Source organism: Felis catus, chromosome E2 (genome assembly GCF_018350175.1).
Source record: "Felis catus isolate Fca126 chromosome E2, F.catus_Fca126_mat1.0, whole genome shotgun sequence".
NCBI lineage: Eukaryota > Metazoa > Chordata > Mammalia > Carnivora > Felidae > Felis > Felis catus.
This window is the reverse complement of record NC_058382.1, coordinates 19368628-19391368: the sequence shown is the minus strand read 5'-3', so window position 1 is coordinate 19391368 and position 22741 is coordinate 19368628. Positions and strand designations below refer to the sequence as shown.

General features: G+C 50.0%; 1 protein-coding gene across 4 annotated transcripts in view; it reads left to right on the top strand.

Moving 5' to 3' along the window:
* The window catches only part of CHST8 (carbohydrate sulfotransferase 8), a 127447-nt gene that overhangs the window by 41727 nt on the left and 62979 nt on the right, over nucleotides 1-22741 (top strand). For 2 of the 4 annotated variants that reach the window (XM_023245166.2, XM_019819604.3), the window contains exon 2: nucleotides 20956-21174. In XM_023245166.2, the coding sequence (XP_023100934.1) occupies nucleotides 21045-21174 (130 nt within the window). In that variant the 5' untranslated portion in view covers nucleotides 20956-21044. Of the gene's footprint in view, nucleotides 1-16187; nucleotides 16932-17360; nucleotides 17743-20955; nucleotides 21175-22741 lie in introns of those variants that run through there. The other 2 variants (XM_003997947.6, XM_045046046.1) reach the window with 2 other exon arrangements.

Below are 22741 nucleotides of genomic sequence, written 5' to 3'. Positions count from 1 at the left end.
CTCACGGTCCGTGAGTTCGAGCCCCGCGTCGGGCTCTGGGCTGATGGCCCAGAGCCTGGAGCCTGGTTCCGATTCTGTGTCTCCCTCTCTCTCTGACCCTCCCCCGTTCATGCTCTGTCTCTCTCTGTCTCAAAAATAAACGTTAACAAAAATAAAAAAAATATTTATGTATTTTTGAAAGAGAGAGAGACAGAGTGTGAGCAGGGGAGGGGCAGAGAGAGAGAGGGAGACAAAGAATTGGAAGCAGGCTCCAGGCTCTGAGCTGTCAGCACAGAGCCTGACGCGGGGTTCAAACCCACAAGCCGTGACCTGAGCCGACGTCAGATGCTTAACCGACTGAGCCACCCGGGCGCCCCTTTGCATACATATTTTGTATATGTGAAATATTTCATTTTGAAGAATCAAGCAGGGTCAAAAAGGCCAATTGTTACATGGTTTGTGCAAGTGGGAGAGTCCCCTTCCCCATGTGAGCATAGTGCCTCATTTTGGGGTATTATCTTAAGTCAGTGGCCGAAAATGGAAGTGCTCGGGCAGATGCGTTTGTAACAGGGGAGCTGCAGAGGGATAGAGAAAAAGGTGGGGCGGGGACTCTGACCATTAGGGTAGCTTGGCTTGGAAGGTAAACCCAGTGAAGGGCACCCGAGCTGATTTGCAGAACTGACTGTCAAAGCATATTGGGGACAGATGAGAAATGAGACAAGTCAGCTAGGATCACAACGGTCTGGGACCAGCTTCCCAGGGCAGGGTGCCTGGGGGCGGGTGTCAGATGACTCTTGGCCAAAGGGCCTGCGTCCCCTCTGTTGGCCAGAGGAGAACTGGAAAGAGGAGTGATGCTTCCTGAGCCACCAGGAAGGGCAGGGCCAGACCTGGAAAGACCTGGGTTCGGGGATCTGGCCAGAGATGTCAGAGATGGGTTGGGATTGACCTGAGCAGGACAGAACTCATTGCTTAGCTAGGTGACATCCCGTGGCCCCATCAGATCCCCAAATCCTCCCAAGGAAATCCAGTTTTTGGATGTGTTTTTACTCCCGTTCTGTTTATGTCTGTGAGACTGAAAGAATGAGCCTGTCGGCCTTGGGGAAACACTAGCCCTGACCAGGGCCTGTGGTCTCCGGGTGAGGCGAGCCACTACCGGCTCACAGCTGGGCGGACACATCTCGTCCCTGTGCATGCTGGGCAGCTTCAGTGCCTCTGATGAGCACGACTCCTTCAGAGGAGCGCCATTGATCAGGCCGGACGGAAAACAAGTGGCCAGGACTATGATGAGTGAATATTCATTTGGAAATGTCAATGCGCAAGGGGACATTATGCGTGCCGTGACTTGCCTGGCAGAATCGATTCAGGACCGGAGGTGAATCAGCTCTCTATGGGGGCTGAGGTTTCTGGCCAGGGACCCTGGGTAGTGTGGCGGGTGGGGGGGCAGAAAGGGGCCCAAGAACGTCATGAACAGTGAGGTCAGACATTTCCCGGCCATCCCACCCCTCCACAGGACTGCCTGTGTTTATAGGGTGTGGGCATCTTGTCTGGGCCCTTGTCTTCAGGGGTCCCTCCCTGCACAGCGGCCACCAGGCCTGGAGACATCTGTGTGTATGGATAGGGGTTGAAAGCCCTGAGGACACACAGCTGCTGGGGGAGAGGGGGACCTGTTGACCTTCCTCAACCCAAGGGTCCTCCTCCCTCCTGGGCACACTGCGGGGAGGGGCTTCAAGATGTCCAGCTAGGGGCGATCTCCAGTCTCTAGCTGAGACCCTTCTCCTTGCTTCTGTCAGCACATCCCACCTCTGCGGAAGTGGGGGCCGGGGCCAGGGGAGGCTGGGAGATTTGGGGCCAGGGTCTTGTCTCTTCACCCTGCAGTGGGAGGATGGATGTTCGGATTCACCCGCTTCACCCTGGGAGCCCTGGTCCCTGGCTGGAAGCTTCCTGGACTGAGGTGAGAGGTTATCACTCTTGGCCTGGGAAACCAGGAGCCCTGCCAGGTGCACTGTCACCTGGGTGCAGTCCGCCTCTCCCCCCAGCCCCAATTAACCATCTGCAGGAGCTGCTATCAGCATGGGGGAGGGCTACGGTCCCCACTTCTCCGTGCAGACTGCTCAGCTAATGAGGGGGTTTGTGAAATTTTTAATTATGGCTTCCATGCCTGGCTTAATTATTTGCATATGGCTTTTACAAGTGAGAAGAGGGCGCCTGCGTGCCGTGCTTCTCCTCAGCCCCACGTTTGACTTTAATTAAAGGCAGAACCTGAGGTCTTTCCATCACTAATGATCGTGGAAAATTAGCTTCCAATTCCCAGGGGTCGCCAGAGTGATGCACCCTGAGGCGGAGAGGGGACGGAGGGGGAAGTGGAGCGGGAGGTACAGATGGCAGATGGCCCTGCTGGGCTGCCACTTCTGAGCCCCTCTCGGCCCACCCTCCCCCCGCCCTCGCCTGCCCTCCAGACCCCTATGGAAAGGGGGGCCTTGTTCTCCTCTGCCAGGAAGGAGGGCTCACCCCAGGCAGCAGCGGAGGGCGGGGGGAGCACTTCTGAGCTTCTCATGGTCATTGTCCTGGTGGCTACAAGGCAGAAGGATGAGAGCTTCTGAAATGCCCACATGCGTGCTTACACACACAAACACATGTCCCCTCACACACATGCTCACCCAGACACACAGACATGAGCCCTCACCCTCTCCATTCACAGGATGGCGTCACAAAGACACACGTGCATGCTCATCCATGCATGTGCACACACACACATTCACAGATGGGTTCACATGGGAGCCCAGGGCCCTCTCAAGGTCCTTCTTCGCTCTCACGGTCCCTCAAGGTCTCACTGAGGCCGGGGACCACTTGGGAGCCTGCGGGCCAGTGCTGCAGACAGGAGGTAGCTGTGTGGGGAGGGCAGGCCAACAGAGCAGGCTCAGAGAGGGCTTCTGAGAAGGATGGAGTGGCCCTCACCCCCTCCCTGCTGACAGACCAGGTCTGTGCTGACGTGGATCCAGAGTGTGCCTTCCTGGGCCACACGCGGCAGGGTTAGTCCTGGGACACACCATGGGGAACAGCAGACAGCACTTCCTTTGGACTTAGACCTGAATTCAAATGTGCCTCCACTGCTTCCTCACAGTGTGGCCTTGAGCAAGTCACTCAGCCTCTCTGAGCCCATTTCCTCATCTGTAAAATGTGGTTAGTTATTCATGCAGCTTTTGTACAGAGCAAAGGGAAGAATGCATAGGGGACTCAGTAGCCAATTCTATGTCACCCCTTCCCCTTGTCTCCTAGTCTTTGAGTTTGGGGGTGCTGACCTCTCAATACCAGCTCCAAGAAGGGCAGCTTCATCCCACTGGTCCCAGGCCTGCACCTACCAGCATGGGGCATTCCCAGCCCCTGGCATTGGGTCAGGGAGGTGCCGTCGGCTCAGGGTCCAGGAGTCTTATCTCACGGTGAGGGACGGGGCTCCCCCTCTCCTGCAGGATGTAGCAAGGATGCCTGTAGGCTGGACTGTGGCTGTAGCCATCAAGCAACCATGTAGAGGCCATCTGAGGATAAAACCTGCCCAAGGACAGAGGAGTGGAGCCTCAGGAAGGACCCGGGTCCCGATGACACTGTGGAGCTACAGGATTCCCACAGCACATCCTGCTTGTCACAAGTCCTGTGTCAAACGCTGGCCTGACATTGTCTACACACAGTTGATGACAAGCACTGAAGCAGGCAAAAGCTTGTCTCCTGGCAGCTTGCCAGGCATGCTCATCCCTCCCCCTGCCCCCCAGACACTGCTGCGTTGTGCATGCCAGGGCTGAGCCTTCTCTACAAGGGCTGTGTTACTTTGCTTGGGCTGCTGTAACAGAATACTACAGACGAGGGGGCTTCAGGAGCCGAAATGTGCTACCTCTCAGTCCTGGAGGCTGGGAGTCTGACTTCAAGGTGTCAGCAGATTTGGCTCCTTCTGAGGGTGGTCAGGGAGATGTGTTCCAGGCCTCTTCCCTGGATTCTGGGCATTTTCGGGTAATCTTTGGCATTCCTTGGCTTATAAATCTCTGTCTTTATCCTCACATGGCATTCTCTCTGTGTGCATGTCTGTCCAGATTTCCCCTTTTTATAAGAACAGTAGTCTTTTAGGCTAGGGGCTCATCCTAGTGCAGTGTGACCTTGTCTTAGCTAATTATCTTTGCAATGACCCTTTTTTCAAATTAGATCATATTCTGAGGTACTGGGGGTTAGGACTCCAACATGTGAATTTGGCAGGGGCAACGCCATTCAACCCAAAACTGGTGCACATGAGTGTGTGTGTGTGTGTGTGTGTGTGTGTGTGTGCACGCGTGCACCATTGCTGGTGGATCCTGTGCCACTGCAGTGACTGTCCACCAGGCAGAGGCCAATGCCCTGTGCTGGAAGCCTGTGTTTCTGCATGAGTGCCATCCACTTACAGAGCGGTAGGACACAGCTCCTGACCAGCCAGGCTGCTGTAGCCTCTCTCCTCACCAGCTGACTCATAGGCTTTTTTCTCCTCTCCGCTGATTTTGCACAAAACTCCTTGAATCATTTTTATCCAGAGGTCAGGTGCTTTTCCCCAATATGGACTATGTTTTTCATGGCCACGGTGGCAATGGGTGGACCCTAGGTCAAATATAGCTTGGACATGAGTTTTGATTGGCTCAAGTCAGTTTAAAAAATGTGTCTTGCTTGCCAATTTGAGAATCAAGAAATTTCTGACTAAAAATCTAGGTTTCCAAACTAGAAGATCTGAAGGCCTGGGTCTGCTACCAAGGGTCATTGGCCATGTCATTCTAAAAATAACTTTCATTTTTATAAAGTGTCATATAGTTAGTATTAGAAATGGGCTTCTTCAAACAAGTGTTCACTGAAGAACAATGATTGGCCACTCTCGTTCTCATTATGAAAGTGTATATTTCCACTTGTATCTTTCTCCTTGCAAATGCAAGAAGTTAGGGCTTAAGTGTCCCTTCATTTGACACGCTGACACAAGGGCATGAGTGGGATCTCTGTGGGTGCCATCCTGCTATGGGATGCTCCCAGTCAGCTGACTGCTGCCTACATCCTTGCCCTAGCACTCCAGCCTGGCAAACATACCGAGGAATACCATGTCCAGGGATCATTAAAGACTTAGCACATTTTCTGCCTGTGTCCTTGAGGCCAAGAGATGAGAATGCATGGACATGCGACAGCAGAAAAGAGGCTGAAGGCTCAGGGAGAGAAAAACCAGACTCCCTTCTGTGTTGTTTTAAGGTAAGCAAACAAGTCCGCAAAGCCATTTGGAGACAAGGGCAAGACCACCGGGAGGAGCATGTGCCCTGCAGGGAGAGGACTACCCAGTGGCCTACCCCACCTGTCCTGAGCCTCTTCCCTCTACCCAAGGACGGTAGTATTCATCACAAATAGCCCTGTGGTATCAATCCACCAAACCAACTCACTGTTGGGGAAAACTGAAGCTCAGAAATGTAAGATGATACCCAAAGTATTCTAGTGAGAGAATGTAGTGCTGAGTGGCAAACACTTGGAGCCCAGGTCTCTTTCCTCTACACTAGTCTCTCACTGTTACCTGTGTTAGGAGAAAGCCCAGGGGCTCCAGGAATCCACGGGTGAGTGTCACAGCTGACCTGGGGACCAACAGGGGATGGTGAGAAATGAGACTGAAGACAGAAGAGCAGCAGACAGTGGATACTCAGTGGGCCTTGTGGGATATGCTAAGACATTCAAACTTGGGCCACTGAGCAATGGGGGGCCCTCAGACCCTTTTGAACAAGAGAGTGGTAGCTACTGTCCTATGACCACTCTTGTGGAGGTAGGGAGCTGTCCAGGCCCTCGGTGCTGAATCAGCCTCACTGAGGGCCTGAAAAAAAAAAAAAAAAAAAAAGATGGACAGGACACATGTAGGAGGAGTGGGGAGTGAGGGTTAGGGTGGACCCACATTTCTGACTTCCCAACACCCTGTGGTGAAAGAGGGAGAAACCATTGAGGATCAGTGGGATAGAGGAGACCCGAAGCACAGGATGTCCCCTGGAGAGAGATATGAGGCAGAGACGCATGGAGGAGGCAGGCTCCCGTCTTATGCATAGCCACTCATTAGAAGCTCCAGGTTACTCACAGCCCTGGCCCCCTCCCAGTAGCCTGAGGGAGACCCAGTTCTCCACAGAACAACCAGGACAGGGCCAACAGACTTGATTGCTCTGTCGTATTCTTAGTCTTTGAGCCCCCAGGTTGGAAGACACCAGCTGTTCTGAGGAGAGCTCCAGGGTAAATCATGCTGGACTAGTGGGGATCAAGAATGTGATGATTAGCCATGGAGCCAGCTTAGAGAGGCCAGCCTCTCCCAAAGGGGATGGCTGTGCATGTGAACTGTGCAGACCCACAGGGTACACCTGCTGGACTCCACATGACCTCAGCCCAAAGGACCCAGCTGGTCCTAGTGTGCAAGGATCCCTCCCCCTTCTCCCTCCTCTTACTATCTCTGTCTTTGCTCACCGCACATTGCCCAAGCACCTACTCTGTGCCAGGCATTATTAACAGCTGGGAATACAAAAGCAAGTCCTCTGGGGCCTCCCTGTGCCAGCCACAAGGAGAGGGATTCCCTGGAAGGAAGCCAAACCTCCTTGCCATTCTCTCTTCTTCTGGAGTCTATGGATTGCCGTTTGCAGCTTGGAGGCAGCTGCACCCTGCCAGGGGCCAGGGCATTCTAGGTTTACTCATACACTCTTTTCTGTCCATATTATACCCCAACTTTCAATTTTGAGAAGTAAATATGCAATTTTTTCCTTCCCTATAATTTTCCCTGCTGTGGCTGTGGATGTCAGAGCAGCTGGAAAATGTGAATAGCTCAGTGCTTTCTAAAAGTAAAAGAAGGCCGTGCAACATCATACATTGTCTGCTGCTCTTGGCAAAATCCAGCGGCTCTGTTGTGGCGGGGGTGGGGGGGATGCTCTCCAGGCTGTACTGTCAGGGGAACTTTTAACCCAAATAATCCATGCCCCCACCTTCCATTAGCAACTAGATAATCACCAAGAACTAAGCATGTGTGTGCACACACACGTGCATGTTGCAGGGATGTTAGTAGAGGTGAGGTGAGGGTATCTGCTTACGCAGTCAGACTTTCTGCGTGTTCCCCTGGAGACTTTCAGACCTTCATGTCTCAGTAGCTGAAGGTCAGGACAGTCTGATCTATGCTTTTGTCTGGGAGAAGCGGTGAATGGGGAGTGGGAAAGCAAGATTTGAGTCAGGCAGATCTGGGATGGCTTATGGAGAGTGTAACCCTGGCCATGTTTAGTCTCTCTGGGTCTTAATTTCATCATCCGTAAATTGGTGGCAAAGTTGGGAGATGTGCTGTCCAGACCCCCTTCCAGAACACACTGACCACCCATGAGATTTGTGGTCAGCAACCATCCCCCAGCTGTCAGCTCCTTTAGGATCTTCTTTGGCTGCAGCAGCAACTGTCTGATCTGGGGTCTTGCCTTTCTCTGGGCATGCCACATCCAGGTACTGAGTAAGGTGAGGCATAAAGGTGCAGCCATTTCTGCCTGCTACAGGACACTCCCATGGGCTACATCTACTTCAGAGCTCCCTGCCCAGCCTGGGTTGGACCAGCATCCTTGTCTGCCTTCTCCTGCTCACCTTGGCTTCCTCCCTTTTCCCTTCACAGGTGTTCATCCTTAATTAACATCTTGCACCCCAGACTCCACATCTGCATCTCCTCACAGAGAACCAAACCTGTGTCAAGTAGGGAGAATGATTTTCACTTCAAGAGGTTATTGTTCAAGGGGCTCCTGGGTGGCTCAGTCAGCTAAGCATCCGACTCTTGATCTCAGCTCAGATCTTGATCTCAGGATCGTGAGTTCAAGCCCCACATTGGGTTCCATGCTGGGCATGAAGCCTACTTAAAAAAAAAAAAAAGTGGTTACTGTTCAAAAGTGAAATGAGATGTTTATATAGTATTCAGCATGGTACCTGGAAGGTTAACAAAGCATAATACACGTCTATTCCTTCTCCTTTTCTTTCCCTAAAAACTATGACACTAAATCCCATTCCAGACCTTGAGCAGTTGTTCATAGCCTGTGCTTTGTAATATTGGCTTGGAGAAAGTGGCCCTGAAAGTCTGTGCTGCCTGCTAAGTTTGAGGGCCTGGCGGAGGGCTCTGAAGCCAGTCTTGTCCCTGTGAAGTTCATTATCCATGGATCACATCAGCCCTCTTCAAGGTTCCTCACTGAAAAGAAATTGAGCATGCAAATGCTCTTTTATCATAATCACCACGTATCCACAGGGTAATTCATAAAAGAGCTGGAAATATATTGAAATTCAATATTGTTTGAGTCCAAATCAATATTAATAATTGTTTGCATTTTTAAAGTGCAATTTGCAATTGAAAAATGCACAAAGATCAACCAGTAGTTGCTAACACATCAAATTTTCCTATTAAAGGCATAGTCCCTTAACTTTAAAATGTTTCTTTACAACAAAAGGTGGCACTGATCCATGAAAATGGTTATCTATTATTTACATGCACAACATTAGAATTTGTTTCCATTATGCATGAGTTGAAAGGCCAGTTACTTTTACTTTTAAGTTCTTGTTTTTTAAAAAATTAGACGTTTCATTTTGAGATAATTTTAGATTCACATAACAGTTGTAGGAAATAACACAGAGAAATCTCATGTACCGTTTTTCCTGTTTCCTCCAGTCCATCTTATAAAATTATAGTACAATATCACAATGAGGATATTGACATTGATACAATCAAGATACAGGACATTTCCATCACCACAAGGGTCCCTCATGTTGCCCTTTTAAATTCTTTAAAAATTAAAGATTTTTAAATGACAAAGGTGATGATGGATACAGTGGGATCCCCATCATTAGCCTTGTGTCGATTTCTGCCTTGAAATGTATTCTATCACTAAATGAGGCACTGTCTCAGCTGGGCTCAGTGTAGATGTTGAAACATGGAGAGCAGTGGTCATCTAGGGAGGGAGTGGCCTCAGCTGGGAATCACCTCAGCCAGGCAGGCCTCAGGGGAGCAAGACTTTGTGGCTTAGAAAGAACCTGAGAACACAATTTCCAGATTAACACTTGCATTGGAGCCCTTTGCTCCCTCCAAAAGGTCAAAGTGGTCTTAAAGGGAAACAGCTTGGCAGCTTTGGTCCATCGGAGCCCAGCAGCTATCCAGATTTGTGGCAAGAGACAGGTGGCAAGTGTGGATAAGGGATGTCCTAGCCAAAGGATCTCCTGCTCTGCCTGAAAGAGGCCTCGTGTGAATGAAATTCACAGAAACGCCTTTCTGTTTTGACATTTGTCTCATACCAGAGCTGCAAGGAACTTGAAACTCATCTACAATGGATATTTTGGATGCAGACTGACTCTGAGATTAGTAAATTAAGTCATGAGGGTCCCACAGCTGATTGGGGGGGAAGGGCAGCCAGACCTAGAACCTGGCATGGGCTCCCCGCTCTGAACCTGCTGTCCATCTCATGATATCTAGCTGCTTTGTTCAGGCTGCCCGAGCCACAACCCCAGCTCCCCCATGTCCTGGTCATGTTTCACATGACCATGAACTTGACCATTCTCTGGTCCTCAGCTCCTGGGCCCACATGCAGTCATCTGTGGCATGAGTGAAACTTAACAGGAAGAGGGTGATTTTGGCTCAGTATCAAGTTTTAGTTTGCTTTTGTTGATTTTTTTTTATTGTGGTAAGGTACACATGATATAAAATTTACTATTTTAATCAGTTTTAAGTCCAGAAGCATCAAATACATTCAAATTGTTGTACAGCCATCACCACCACCCATCTCCAGAATCTCTTTCAACTTCCCCAACTGAAACTCTGCCTATTAATTAACAACTCCCCATTCCTCTCTCCCTCACAGCCCCTGGTAACCACTATTCTACTTTCTGCTTCTGAATTTGACTGTATGGAATCATACAGTGTTTGTCCTACTGCAAATGGCTAGTTTCACATAACATAATGTCCTCAACGTTCATCCATGTTGTAGCATGTTGTGTTCATTGACTTGTCATGTGTTTGTTTTGTCTTTAGATTCCATATATAAATGAGATCATATGGTATTTGTCTTTCTCAGTCTGAATTATTTCACTTAACATAATATCCTCTTGTTCCATCCCTGTTGTTGCAAATGGCAAGATCTTATTCTTTTTTATAGATTAATAACATTCCATCATGTGCTTGTCTGTATGTGTGTATACACACACACACACACACACATATATATATATATATGTATATGTATATATATGTATGCACAACATCTGTTATCCATTCACCTATAGATGGACACTTGGGTTACTTCTATGTCTTGGCTATTACAAAAATGCTGTAGTGAATGTATATTACCTTTTCAAATTACTGTTTTTGTTTTCTTCAGGCAAATGCCCAGAAATGAAATTGCTGGATCATATATGGTAGTTCTATTTTTAATTTTTTGAGGCACCTCCGTACTGGTTTCCACAGTGGCTGCACCATCTGCATTCCTACCAACAGTGCAAGAGGGATCCGTTTGTCCATATCCTCCTCATATCCTCTCCTTGTTATATCTTTGTCTTCTTGATGCTAGCCCTTCTGGCTTATGTGAGGTGATACCTCATTGTGGTTTTGATATTCATTTCCCTGCTGATTAGTGATGATGAGCACCTTTTCCTGTGTTTTTTAGCCATCTGTATGTCTTTCTTTGGAAAAATGTCTATGCAGGTCCTTTGCCCATTTTTTAATTGGATTATTTGTGGGTTTTTGTATTGAGTTGTATGAGAGTTTTATATATTTTGGATATTAACCCCTTATCAGATACATCATTTACAAATATCCTCTGCCATTCAGTAGGTTGCCTTTTCATTTTCTTGGTGGTTTCCTTCACTGTGCAAAAGCTTTTTTGTTTGATGTAGTCCCAGCTGTTTGTTTTTGCTTTTAATTTGCCTGGGGAAGCATATCCAGGAAAATAATGCTAAAGCCAATGTCCAAGAATTTACTGCCTATGTTTTCTTTTAGGAGTTTTAGGGTTTCAGGTCTTATGTTTAAGTCTTTAAGCCATTTTGAGTTTATGATTGTGTATAGTGAAAGAAAGTGGTCCAGTTTCATTCTTCTGCATGTAGCTGTCCAGTTTCCCTAGCACCATTTATTGAAAAGACTATTCCCTGTTGTTTATTTTTGCCTCTTTTGTTGAAGATTAATTTATTATATAATTGCGGGTTTATTTTGGGGCTCTTTATTTTGTTCTGTTTATCTATGTGTCTATTTATGTGCCAGTCCCATACTGTTTTGATTACTATAGCTTTGTAGTTTAGTTTGAAATCTGGGCTTGTGATACCTCCAGCTTTGTTCTTTCTCAAGATGGCTTTGTCTCTTTGTGGTCTTTTGTGGTTCCATATAAATTTTAGGATTATTTGTTCTGGTTATATATAAAAAATAATATTGGTATTTTGATAGGGATTACATTGTATCTGTAGATTGCTTTGAGAAGTATGGACATTTTAACAATATTAATTCTTCCAATCCATAAGCATGGCGTATCTTCCTATTTATTTGTGCCACCTTCAGTTTCTTTCATCAATGTCTTATAGTTTTCAGAATATAGGTTTTTCACCTTCTTAGTTAAATCTATTCCTAGGTATTTTATTCTTTTTGATGCAATTATAGATGGGATTGTTTTCTTGATTTCTCTTTCTGTTAGTTTGTTATTGATGTATAGAAACACAACAGATTTCTGTATATTGATTCCATATCCTACAACTGTACTGAATTACTTTATTAGATCTAAGTTTTTTGGTGGAGTCTATATATAGTATCATCTGCATGTCATCTGCAAAAGTGGCATGCTTCTTCCTCACCAATTTGAATGCTTTTTATTCCTTTTTCTTGTCTGATTGCTGTGGCTTGAACTTCCAATACTATGTTGAATAAAAGTGGTGAGAGTAGGCATCCTTGTCTTGTCCCTGGTCTTAGAAGAAAAGCTTTTAGCTTTTCATCGAGTATGATGTTAGCTATGGGTTTGTCATACATGACCTTTATTATGTTGAAGTGTGTTCTCTCTATACCCATTTTGTTGAGAGTTTATCATGAATGGATGTTGAATTTTGTCAAATTTTTCTGCATCTATTGAGATGATCATATAACTTTATCCTTCATTTTGTTAATGTTTTGTATCATGTTGATTGATTTGTGAGTGTTGAACTATACTTGCTTCCATGGAATAAATCCCACTTGATCATGTTGAATTATCCTTTTAATGTATTTTTTTTATTTTCTTTAAAAAAAATTTTTTTTTCAACGTTTACAGAGAGAGACAGAGCATGAACGGGGGAGGGGCAGAGAGAGAGGGAGACACAGAATCGGAAACAGGCTCCAGGCTCTGAGCCATCAGCCCAGAGCCCGACGCGGGGCCCGAACTCACGGACCGCGAGATCGTGACCTGGCTGAAGTCGGACGCTTAACCGACTGCGCCACCCAGGCACCCCCCTTTTAATGTATTTTTGAATTCAGTTTGCTGATAATTCATTGAAGATTTTTGAATCTGTGTTCATTAGGGATATTGGTCTATAATTTTTGTTTGTTGTAGTATCTTTATCTGGCCTGGGTATCAGGATAATGCTGACCTAATACAATTAATTTGGAAGCATTTTTTCCTCTTCTATTTCTGGGAATAGTTTCTGAAGGATAGATGTTAACTCTTCCTTAATTATTTGGTGTTGCCAAATTCACCTGTGAAGCCATCTGGTTCTGGACGTTTGCTTGTTGGGAGTTTTTTGGTTACTCATTTAATTTCATTACTAGGAATTAGTCTGTTCAAATTTGCTATTTCTCCTCGATTCAGTTGTAGAAGATTATATGTGTCTAGCAATTTACGCATCTCTTCTAGGTTGGACAATCTCTTCTAGAATTGTCATTTTTTTAGTAGTCTCTTATAATCCTCTGTATTCCTATGCTACCAGTTGTAACTTCTCTTGTTTCCGATTTTATTTATGTTGGTACTCTCTTTTTCTTGATGAGTCTGGCTAAAGGTTTATCAATTTTGTTTATCTTTTCAAAGAAACAGCTAATAGTTTCATTGATCTTTTCTAATTTTTTTTCTAGTCTCTATTTCATTTATTACTGCTCTGATTGATCTTTATTATTTCCTTCCTTCTGCTGACTTTGGGCTTTGTTTGTTTGTTCTTTTTCTAGTTCCTTTAGGTGTAAGGTTAGATTATTTGAGATTCCTCTTGCTTCTTGAAGTAGGCCTGTATCACTATAAACTTTCCTCTTAGAACTGTTTTGCTGTGTCCCAATGATTTTTAACCATTGTGTTTTCATTTTCATTTGTCTCCATGCATTTTTTTTTTTTGCCTTCTCTTTGATTTCTTTGACTTCCTCTTTGATCCATTGGTTGTTTGGTAGCACATTGTTTAGCCTCCACATGTTTGTGTTTTTCCCAATTTTTTTTTTTTTGTAATTGATTTCTGGTTTTACACCATTGTGGTTGGAAAAGATGCTTGATATGATTTCAATCTCAAACTTCTTGAGAATTATTTTGTGACCTAACATATGATCTATCCTGGAAAAATGTTTTATGTGCACTTGAAAGGAATGTGTATTCTGCTGTTTTTAGATGCAATATTCTGTATATATCGTTAAGCCCATCTGGTCTAATGTGTCATTCAAAACTTCTGTTTCCTGATTGATTTTCTGTCTAGATGATCTAGCCATTGATGTAAGTGGGATGTTAAAGTCCCCTACTATTATTGTATTACTGTCAATTTCTCTCTTTATGTCTGTTAGTATTTGCTTTATGTATTTAGGTGCTCCTGTGTTAGGTACATAGATATTTTCAATTGTTTTATCCTCTTGTTGGATTGATTCTCTTACCATTATATAATGCCCTTCTTTGTCTCTTGCTACAGTCTTTGTTTTAAAGTCTATTTTGTTTAAGTATTGCTACCCTAGCTTTTTTTCCTCTCCTTCCTTCCTTCCTTCCTTCCTTCCTTCCTTCCTTCCTTCCCTCTCCTTCCTTCTCCTTCCTTCCTCCCGTCCTCCTTGTTTCTTTCTTTCTTTCTTTCTTTCTTTCTTTCTTTCTTTCTTTCTTCCTTCCTTCCTTCCTTCCTTCCTTCCTTCCTTCCTTCCTTCCTTCTGGTTGGTAGGGCTCATTCCCCACTCCCTGGGTCAGGATTTGCTCTGGAGGTGTGCCAGTTCTGACCAGAGCTGCCTGCTGGGTGTGGCAGGTGATAGTCACTCTGGAAGGGCACAGATCCTGGCTGGGGCTGCCCAGTGTGAGAGCCGCTTTGGAGGGGCACCTGCTGGTGGGTTGGGTTGAGTGGGGCTAGTCTGCAGGGAAATTTGGGGGCAGGGCAAGATGCTAGCAAGGTAGAGGGAGAATGTCAGAACTGGCTCCCACCAGAGCCTGCCAAAGCAGAAGGAGGACAAGAGAAAGAATACCTGCCAGCACTTCCATTCCTGGAGAAAACTCCTACATATCCTGAACCCTACAATATACATCCTAAAATTAGTCAATAAGTCCCCTTCATGAATACCCCAGGCACTTTTTAAACTGCTACTTCTGTGCTGGGTCTTGGGCCCAATGATATAGTGCATTGGCCCTTTAAGACTAGAGATTTGGTTTCCCTATAACTCTCCAGCTCTTCTGAAGGCAGGCCCTGCTGATTTTCAAAGCCAGACATCGTGGGGGCTCGTCTTCCCTGTGCAGGTCCTCAGGGCCAGGGGAGCCTGATGTGGGGCTGGGTCCTCTCACTCTGTGGCTGTGTTGTCCCTCCTGTTCATGGGTTGCCACACGGAGGGCTGGGTTCCCAACTTCATCTCTTTGGCCTTCTCTTTATGTCTTTAGCTCGGGAAAATCTGTTTGGCCAGTCTTCAGGTTTTCAGAGTGAGCTGTCACACATGTAGGTGTTGCCTTGGTGTGTCCACAGGTGGAGGTGAACTCAGGATCCTCCTTCTCCACTATCTTCCCCCACTCTCTTCATTGACTTTTGATCAACACATTCAAACATTAATTTTGTGTAGGGAGTTTCCTAGTGTAATCCATTTTATGGCATCTAAATGACTTGTGTATTTGTACATATATAATGTGCATTAATACATGGGCATGTATAGTGATAGAGTCCACATTTACCTCCACGAGTGTATTAGTCTTCAAGCCCTGTGATTTGAAATCTGCCCTACCAAACTGAGGATACAAAAGTGGTATCCTGGTGTTGAGTGTGCGCTGGCTATGTGGGAGCTTCCAGGCTCCATCAGGCTCTCTAACGGAGCTCACTTCCTTGCCTCCTCTTTTCTCACAGGATTGGGCTACTCTTTGGACGTAATTCTAACCCAGACCTGATCAAAACAAAACCACAGCTCCCTAAAACATGCATGACATTTTAGAAATTCCAGGTTCGTGGAGTGCCTCTCTTCAGATGGCCCAGACACCTCCATCTGTTAATCCATGCTCATGTCACATGAGGCACAGGTTATGTTGGTCCCATTCCCTGTGCCAGGCACTGTGCAGGGAATACAAAGATGAGAGACCTCGATGCTGCTCTCAAGGCTCTGAGGGTCTGAGATAGGTGTGTGAACACTCTCCACGTGGTAGAAGAAGGGCTGTAATTGAGGTACACATGCTCATAGGATTGGGGGTGCTGAATCCTCATCCCAGATTCTGCCAGGGTAGGACTCAGTTTCTCTACCTACTGAATTACTATCCCCTACCCTGCTTCATAAAATTCGCCGAAGTCCTGGGCAAGAGACTGCATCCATGGTGTGGTCCTACCCCTGAAAGTAATCAAGGGCATTGTAGCTTATGGCACCTTGGCTGGGCTCAGGACCCCCTCGCTGCAGCTGCGTGTTTGCAGGCTTCCCTTCAGGCTCTTTGTGTAAGCAATGGTGGGAAGCCATGCCGTAGCATTCCTAGTGGGTCTGTGGGGACAAGGCTTCGGGGCTGTTTGAGCCCGACTTATGCCTTGGCCTCTGCCTTAGGCCTCCCTTTCCTCTCCCCCTACCCCCAGAAGAAATCATGGGGGATTGGAGAGAATCCCTGCCTTGTAGTGGGGAGGATTCTGGCGGGTGAATTACCTCCCCCAGGAGTGGGGTACAGCCCTGTGCGCTGGGGTGTGCTGAGGCTGGGCCTAGGGCATTTCAGGACCTAGGTCAGCGCTCTCCCGTGTCCAGCAGGGCTGGAGTCTGCAGCCCCGCCCCAGAGTCTGAGCACTTGCAGCCATTCGTCACCCTCACAGAGCATTGCAACTTTATGCCTACGCATAAAAACTGGAGGGACTCATCCCAGAGTTTGCTGCCGCCGCTGCCGCCGCTGCTGTTAGAACAGTTTTAATTAGCTGCAGGATTTTAATGAGCTGAAATCAAGAAGAACCCCATCTCAGAAGCAAGCAGGAGCCGCACACACGGAAGAACTCGTCTGACAAAACAGATGGAGGTGGTGTTCTCAGGGGACTGGGCTGTGTGCTCCGTTTCGGTGAGGAGCAAATGAGTTACTGAGGCCAGGAGGCTGCGGAGGAGAGGCGGGAGGTCAGCCCCAGCACAGGAGCCTCGGCAGGGGCAGAGCGGAGGCACAGCCCCCTCTGCCGCTCCGGTGGAATGCTTGGTGCCGGATTCAAGGTGACGGCAGTGCCTGGCTCCATTCTCCTCAAGTTGCCATAGCAGCCTCTCTCCCGATGAGCAGCTCCTCCTGGAGCCCTCAGCCGGGAGGGACGTCATTGTTCGCTCCTGCCCGTGCAAGGAGGAGACTGACTGGACAGAGAACTTTCTGGGGCCCGGGGTCCACACACCAAGTGGGTGCTCCCATGGGCACATGGCCGGATGCCTCCGGCCGTCTCCAGTGGGGCACGGGAGCGGGTCCTCACAGCCAGAGGGGGTCCTCTGGGTGACTGGGGGAAGCATCCAGGCCTTGGAGCAGCCGCAGCCAAGCGTGTCCTTGGAGCCATCCGTCCATCCGCCTGCCGGCCTGTCGCCACTGGAGGTGCGTGTGTTTTGGCTGAATTCCCAAGTCCTTGCTTGTGCCCTAAAGTGAATTTTCCCAAGAGACAAATTTTTAAATCAGATAAATAAGGAAATGGGAGGAATCCTTGGCCTTGACCTGTGTCCCAGGAGGTGTTTACAAGATTAATTGGATTTTTTTTTTCTTACAGTAAAAAATTGGCAATGCCATTCAGGCCTCAGGGAGAGAAAGCCACTGGGACGAGGGATTGTGAGCACAGGACCTTCTGGAAACTGAGTGGGCTGTTTATTTTTCTTGCCTCACTCCTCCCTACTCCACCCCCAGTTATTTGAATTGTCTTATTGTCTGTTGGTCTTGGCAGAGAGGCAGGGAGGAAGGGGAGGGTCTTCCACTTGTCATTGGAGCCGAGTGCGATGCACTGTGTCCCAGATGGGAGCAGAGGCCTGTGAATGTGTTTACGGGGCCCTGGGCAGCCTGGCCCCAGCCTGTGACGGATCGTAGGGTCCACTTCCCAGGCAGCAGCTGGACTCCCAGGAGAGGGAGATGAGCAGCCTTTGGACCAGCATCTTCCCATTGCCTTGAAAATAACGTGTGACTTTGAAGACAAGGACCCTCACAGGAACAGTAGGGGATCAGATGTGCACACTCTCTGAAGTGTCTGGTGATCTCCTAGCTCCCCTCCACCTGTAAAGGAAGGAGGTTCCTACAGATTCTGTGATGTTGGCCCCCTCCTGGGGCATTGAAGACCCAGCCAGACTGCAAACCAGCGACCCAGGAGGGGAGGCATGCTAACCTTTTGATTCCCATTTGCACAGAGCAAGGAGTTAGCTGGGTAGGTGGTCTCCAGTGAGAACAAACACCGAGAGGAAGGTCTCAAAGGGGAAGGCTGAGGTCTGATGCTTAGGGCTGGCCGGGGAAAGCGATGCGTGGCTCTAATACCAGCTTCCCTCCCTTCACAGAGAGGGTGCTGTGTTCTCGTGGAGGGGGGCGGGTGTAGAGGGGTCAACAAAAGGGAGGGTCTCTGAAATCAGACACTTGAGTCCCTGATGCTCTGGCCATGGTGAAGGTGCAGGTCCTGGGGCTGGTTTTCTTCCCCTCTCCCCAGATTTGGGGGCAGAGATGTGGTCCTCATCCTGGTTCCACGCACATGGGCTGCTGGGGCCTGGTTCCACGTGGTGGGTTTGGTTTGGGTAGGTTCAGGAACAAATGAGGACAGGTCGTTGCTGCGGGACAGGGGTAGTCAGTACTGGCTTGTATGGTGACAGTGTGACAATTAGGGAGAAGAGAGGGCTGGCCAGTTCTTTTGTAGTCACTTGTGCAGTGCTATTGACCATAAATAATGCAATGATGATCGCATGTGCTTCTGAGTCCCCCCCCCCCTTTTTTTTTTTCCATCAAATAGAGCCTTTGGGTTGAGATTGGGTGGCATTTTATTAACAGTTTTGCCAGGTAGCCCTGTGCCCTAGCCGTAAACTTGCCGTTCTTTTTTCCCCCCCTTCCTCTCTTTCCCTCGCCCTAGGTCAGATTGGTCTCCTGACCACGTCTGTCTGACTCAGGAGGCTGGTGTGGCTGCAGGCAGTGTGTCACCACCACGGCCAGGATAATCAGGGTTTTGCAGCAGTTTCTTTACAGCCGGGGCCTTGCTGGGGCCTGTTGATGGAGTGTGTGTGCCGTGGCATATGTGTGTGTGTGTGTGTTAGTGCGTGTGCCTCTGCTCCAGAAAGGTCTTGAGCTGCGCCCCTTGCTCCCTATCTGAGGGTCTTGTCCTTGATGAACCAGTGTGTGTGACATTGTTCCCACTCTTCTGACTCCTTTCTGTGACTGCATGCCCCCCCCCCCAGGGGTTAAGCCAACTTCTCTGGGGCAGGAGGGCCCAGAGTGAGGGCCAGAGAGAGCAGCTCCGTCTCCCCCCATCCTCTCCCACACCTTGGGGCTGGCCAGGGTGGTCCCGGCACACAGTGCCTATCATTACGAAGGGAAGGGCTTGGGAGATCTCAGGACACAGGGCATCCTATGGGCAGTGTTGAGAGCGACCTTGCCCTTCAGTGGGGCCTGGGCCTGCATGGCTGCACCTGTGTCTCTGCAGGACAATGAGCCAGGTCCCCAGGACCCATCCCGGGCAGCCGTAGAGGGAGAAACCACAGGCCCCCATGAGGGGCTCCAGGGTCTGAACCTTTGGGGACAGGTGGCTGCCTGTTTTTACCCTGTGTAAGCCCTGTGGGTGTCCCTGGCAATGGCAGGAAGCAGCAGTCTTTCTTGGGGTGGGGCGGGGGGGAGGCCATTGGAAGGGAAGTCAGGGCCAACTTCAAACCTGGAGCCAGCTCCAGAGACAAAACTGAGCCCTGCTCAGCGCTGCCTCCCAAACATCAAAGCTGGGAGGTCGTGGGAACCACCTGCTCAGCACAGCCCAGAGAGCCCGGCGTTCAGGCGCGTTCCCCATGCATAGAGGCCTGGGGCAGGTTAATTAAAGTTAACTGAGTGAAAACATAATTACAGTGACTGCAGAGGGGAGAAACCCAAACCTGCAATTTAACACTCTTCAGCACCAGAGCTTTGCTGAGGACAGTCTAGTCCTTGGGAATCTTTGTCTGGGCCTGGGAGGGAAGGGCTCCTCTTACCACTTCTTGCCTCCTGCCCCCCAGGAGCATGAGGACACAGAGGGACCATAGCTGGGGCTTCCTCCCCCAACGCCTGGGTGCCTGGTCAGGAATGGGCACCCTGACCAAATTACTGTGCCTGAGAAGACCCCCGGCAGGGAAATGACCCTGTGCCAAGCAGCACATCTGGCCTGGGGTCCCCGCCACCCAACTATGATCTCAGAGGCTGCTGGAAGCTGTCCCCCTGGCCTCTACCTCCCTGAGCACTGCCCTGTGCCAGGGCTGGGGAAGCTTCCTACAAGCCTGTTTTGGTAGAAAGAGGGTGGTATCTCTAAGCCCGAACTTAGGAAGGAGCAAAGACAAGGGCACAGAGCAACCTTCCACCACCAACAGGGGAAGTTCTGGAATGCCACGTAGCATGGCCTCCTGTGCAGATCCCTCTATGGCCCCTATCCTGCTCCACCCATGCCTCCCCCTGCTGCAGAAACTTACATCCTTCCTATGAGCAGATGGCCTTGGGGTGCCCCCCCTCTTGACCCACAAGCTTGGCCCATTTGGAGTCACTGGTTGGTATTTCTGTGCCCTTCAGGAGGAACCAGGGGGAGGGGCAAGTCACCTGGGCATGCTCTGGGTCTGCAGTGGCCAGAGCAACAGGTGTCACAGGGATGTTGTCACCGGTCTCTGAACCTGGGATCTGTCAAATGCAAGTCAGGCTGCCTCAGCTCCAGGCCAGAGGGCCTCATAGTGGGAGTAACCGTGATCGGGCCAAAGCTTCAGTTCCCACTGATGCGACGGACTATCCAGTGGGGTCTCCATCCTACCAGCCCATCTGTGGGTCAGGGCGGCACAGCTCTGGCTGGTGAAGGGAGCAACCAGGAGGGGGAGTCTCTGTCCCTGGTAGCCTCTGGGCCTGGGAGGCTCCTTCTCAAAGTATCTCGCTCTGTGGAGACACTTGTCCCCAGCATCCTGCAGGGAGGAGCCAGGGCAGAGAGATCCAAGAGCTCCTCTGTCCACCAGGACAGTTATAAGGGACAAAGGCCCAGATTGCTGCCTTTTCTAGGGGCGTAGACCCTTTCTAGGGAGCACACCTGCTCTGTTGGAAGCTCAGAGAGCCTGGACAGTGCAGGGCCCATTACAGGCTCTGGGTCTCGGGGCTCCAGCCTGGGCTTCCCCAGGCAGAGGCTGGGGAGTGTCTCTCTCCATAATTTTTCTGGGGGTGCAGATACAGGGGACCCTGCTGGGAAGCTGGTGTCCCAGCAACAGGTAGTGACTGGACTTCCCTCAACCTCTTTGGGCTGGAAGGATGCAAGGGACACACCTGAGTACATTCTAAGGGATGGAGGGATCCAGGGATTATGCTTGGTCATAGGCGGTGACTGGGGCCTCAGCCCACGTAGGATGCCCTGTGCCTCAGTGATGGACCATCTTTCTCCCCATCTGCCCTGTAGACTGTGGCCTGATGGATGCTTGGTGTGGATGATGAGGGAAGAACGCACCTCCCACACCCGAGAGGAGGTGAGCCCGGAGCAAGCCCCGGATGACCCCACGAGCCGGAACGATGCGGCTGGCCTGCATGTTCTCATCCATCCTGCTGTTTGGAGCCGCAGGCCTCCTCCTCTTCATCAGCCTGCAGGACCCCACGGAGCTCTCCCCTCGGCAGGTGCCAGGTGAGCCCTTGCGCTCGGCCCCGCCGCCCACTTGCCCCAGCTTTCCTGTCCACAGTGCAGGCCTCCACGGCTGCCCTGGTGCCCAGTCTGTGCTGAAGGTCCTCGGCAGGCAAAGGAGGGGTCCTGGCCTTCTACTGGCAGGCATCAGCCTCTGGCCTCTGGCCTCTAGCATGTGGTCACTCCTCTTGAAGTGAGGGCCAGGCTGCCTGTCTCTCAGCCAGTTGTTGCTTTCGGTGAAGCTGAGGCTTAAAGAGGATTCTGCCATCTCTTGGGGCCTCTCCCACACTGTCTGGGACACCAGAGGGTGAATGGCTTCTCCTTGAGCCTGTGGCCCCCATGGGACTCTGTTTCTCTGCCAGCCCTGGAACCCCTCGAATCCAGCCCCTTGGCCTGGGCCCCTCCTGCCTTTGTGAAGCTGAGATTACCCCACCTCCCACCTGCATCCCACACGTCCCTCGTGAGCCACTGAGGGGAGCACCCTTCATGACTTACAGAGGTCTGCTGAGGACAGGTGGGGTGCAGCGGGGAGACAAGGGGAAGGATGGTTCTGGAGCCTCAGGCAGGCAGAATGTGGAGAGGGGAGCTTAGGAGGGTGCCTGCTGCTCAGACACAGCCCTTACTCGTCTCTCAGCTGGGGGCCTGGGGGCCTTTAGCAGGGAGGTCTGTGAAGGCACCCATGTGCTCCAGGACGAGGACAATATGGAAGAGTAGAGGCCGTGGATTCAGGCAGAGAGATTCCTGCACCACTCTTGCCTGCAGGGCTCACCCTATAGGAGAGCAGTGCCCAGCGCTTCCCCAGCCCCACCCTCAGCTCTGGCTGCCTCACCCCTCCTAAGCACAGATTGAAGGCCCATAGGCATCAGGTAGAAAATCCGAAGGGGCACAAGGAGACTAGAGCGGGGGCCCTGGGCCTGGCAGCTGCTACCAGAGGCCCCGGTCGGGGAGGCCAATGAGTTCATTCTTTCATCAACTAGAGGCAGCCAGGGCAGTGGGACCCCAGGAGACAGCAGGCAAGTCACAGGTACTGACTCACACCTGGGCTGGGGCCTCACAGAGGGTGGGGGAGTGGCTGTCAGAAGTGGTTCTGGCTCCTCCCCGGCTTCTGAAGCAGCAAGGACATGTGACCAAGCTGGCTCCTCTGTGGGGACCTCACAGCCTCACCTGAGCCTTAGAGTGGCTGACGGCCCTATGTCGGCAGAACCCAGCCCCATGGGTCAGGCCGGCTGAGATTGGCATCCCCAGTTGTATGGTATCTGTGCAGAAATGAGGTCCTGAACAGGGGTCCTCAAGTATGGCTTGGGGTAAATGGTGTATCCTTGGGGGTGACCCAGGGATCTTTGGTGCCTGTCTTGGTGCGTGTGTGGTTGGGGCACACACATGGGCAGAGGGTCTTTGTGATCGGGGTCTGTGCTCTCTGGGACAAGCCCGGGAGGGAAGGTGTGAGCGTGCCTTTGGGGCAGGGCCATGCCCCCGTCCATGGTACACTGCTGGGACAAATGCTATATTCCTGGGTAGAGTTGGGATCTGGTGGCCGGGATGTGTGTCCTGCCATGTTGCAGCCGGCCGT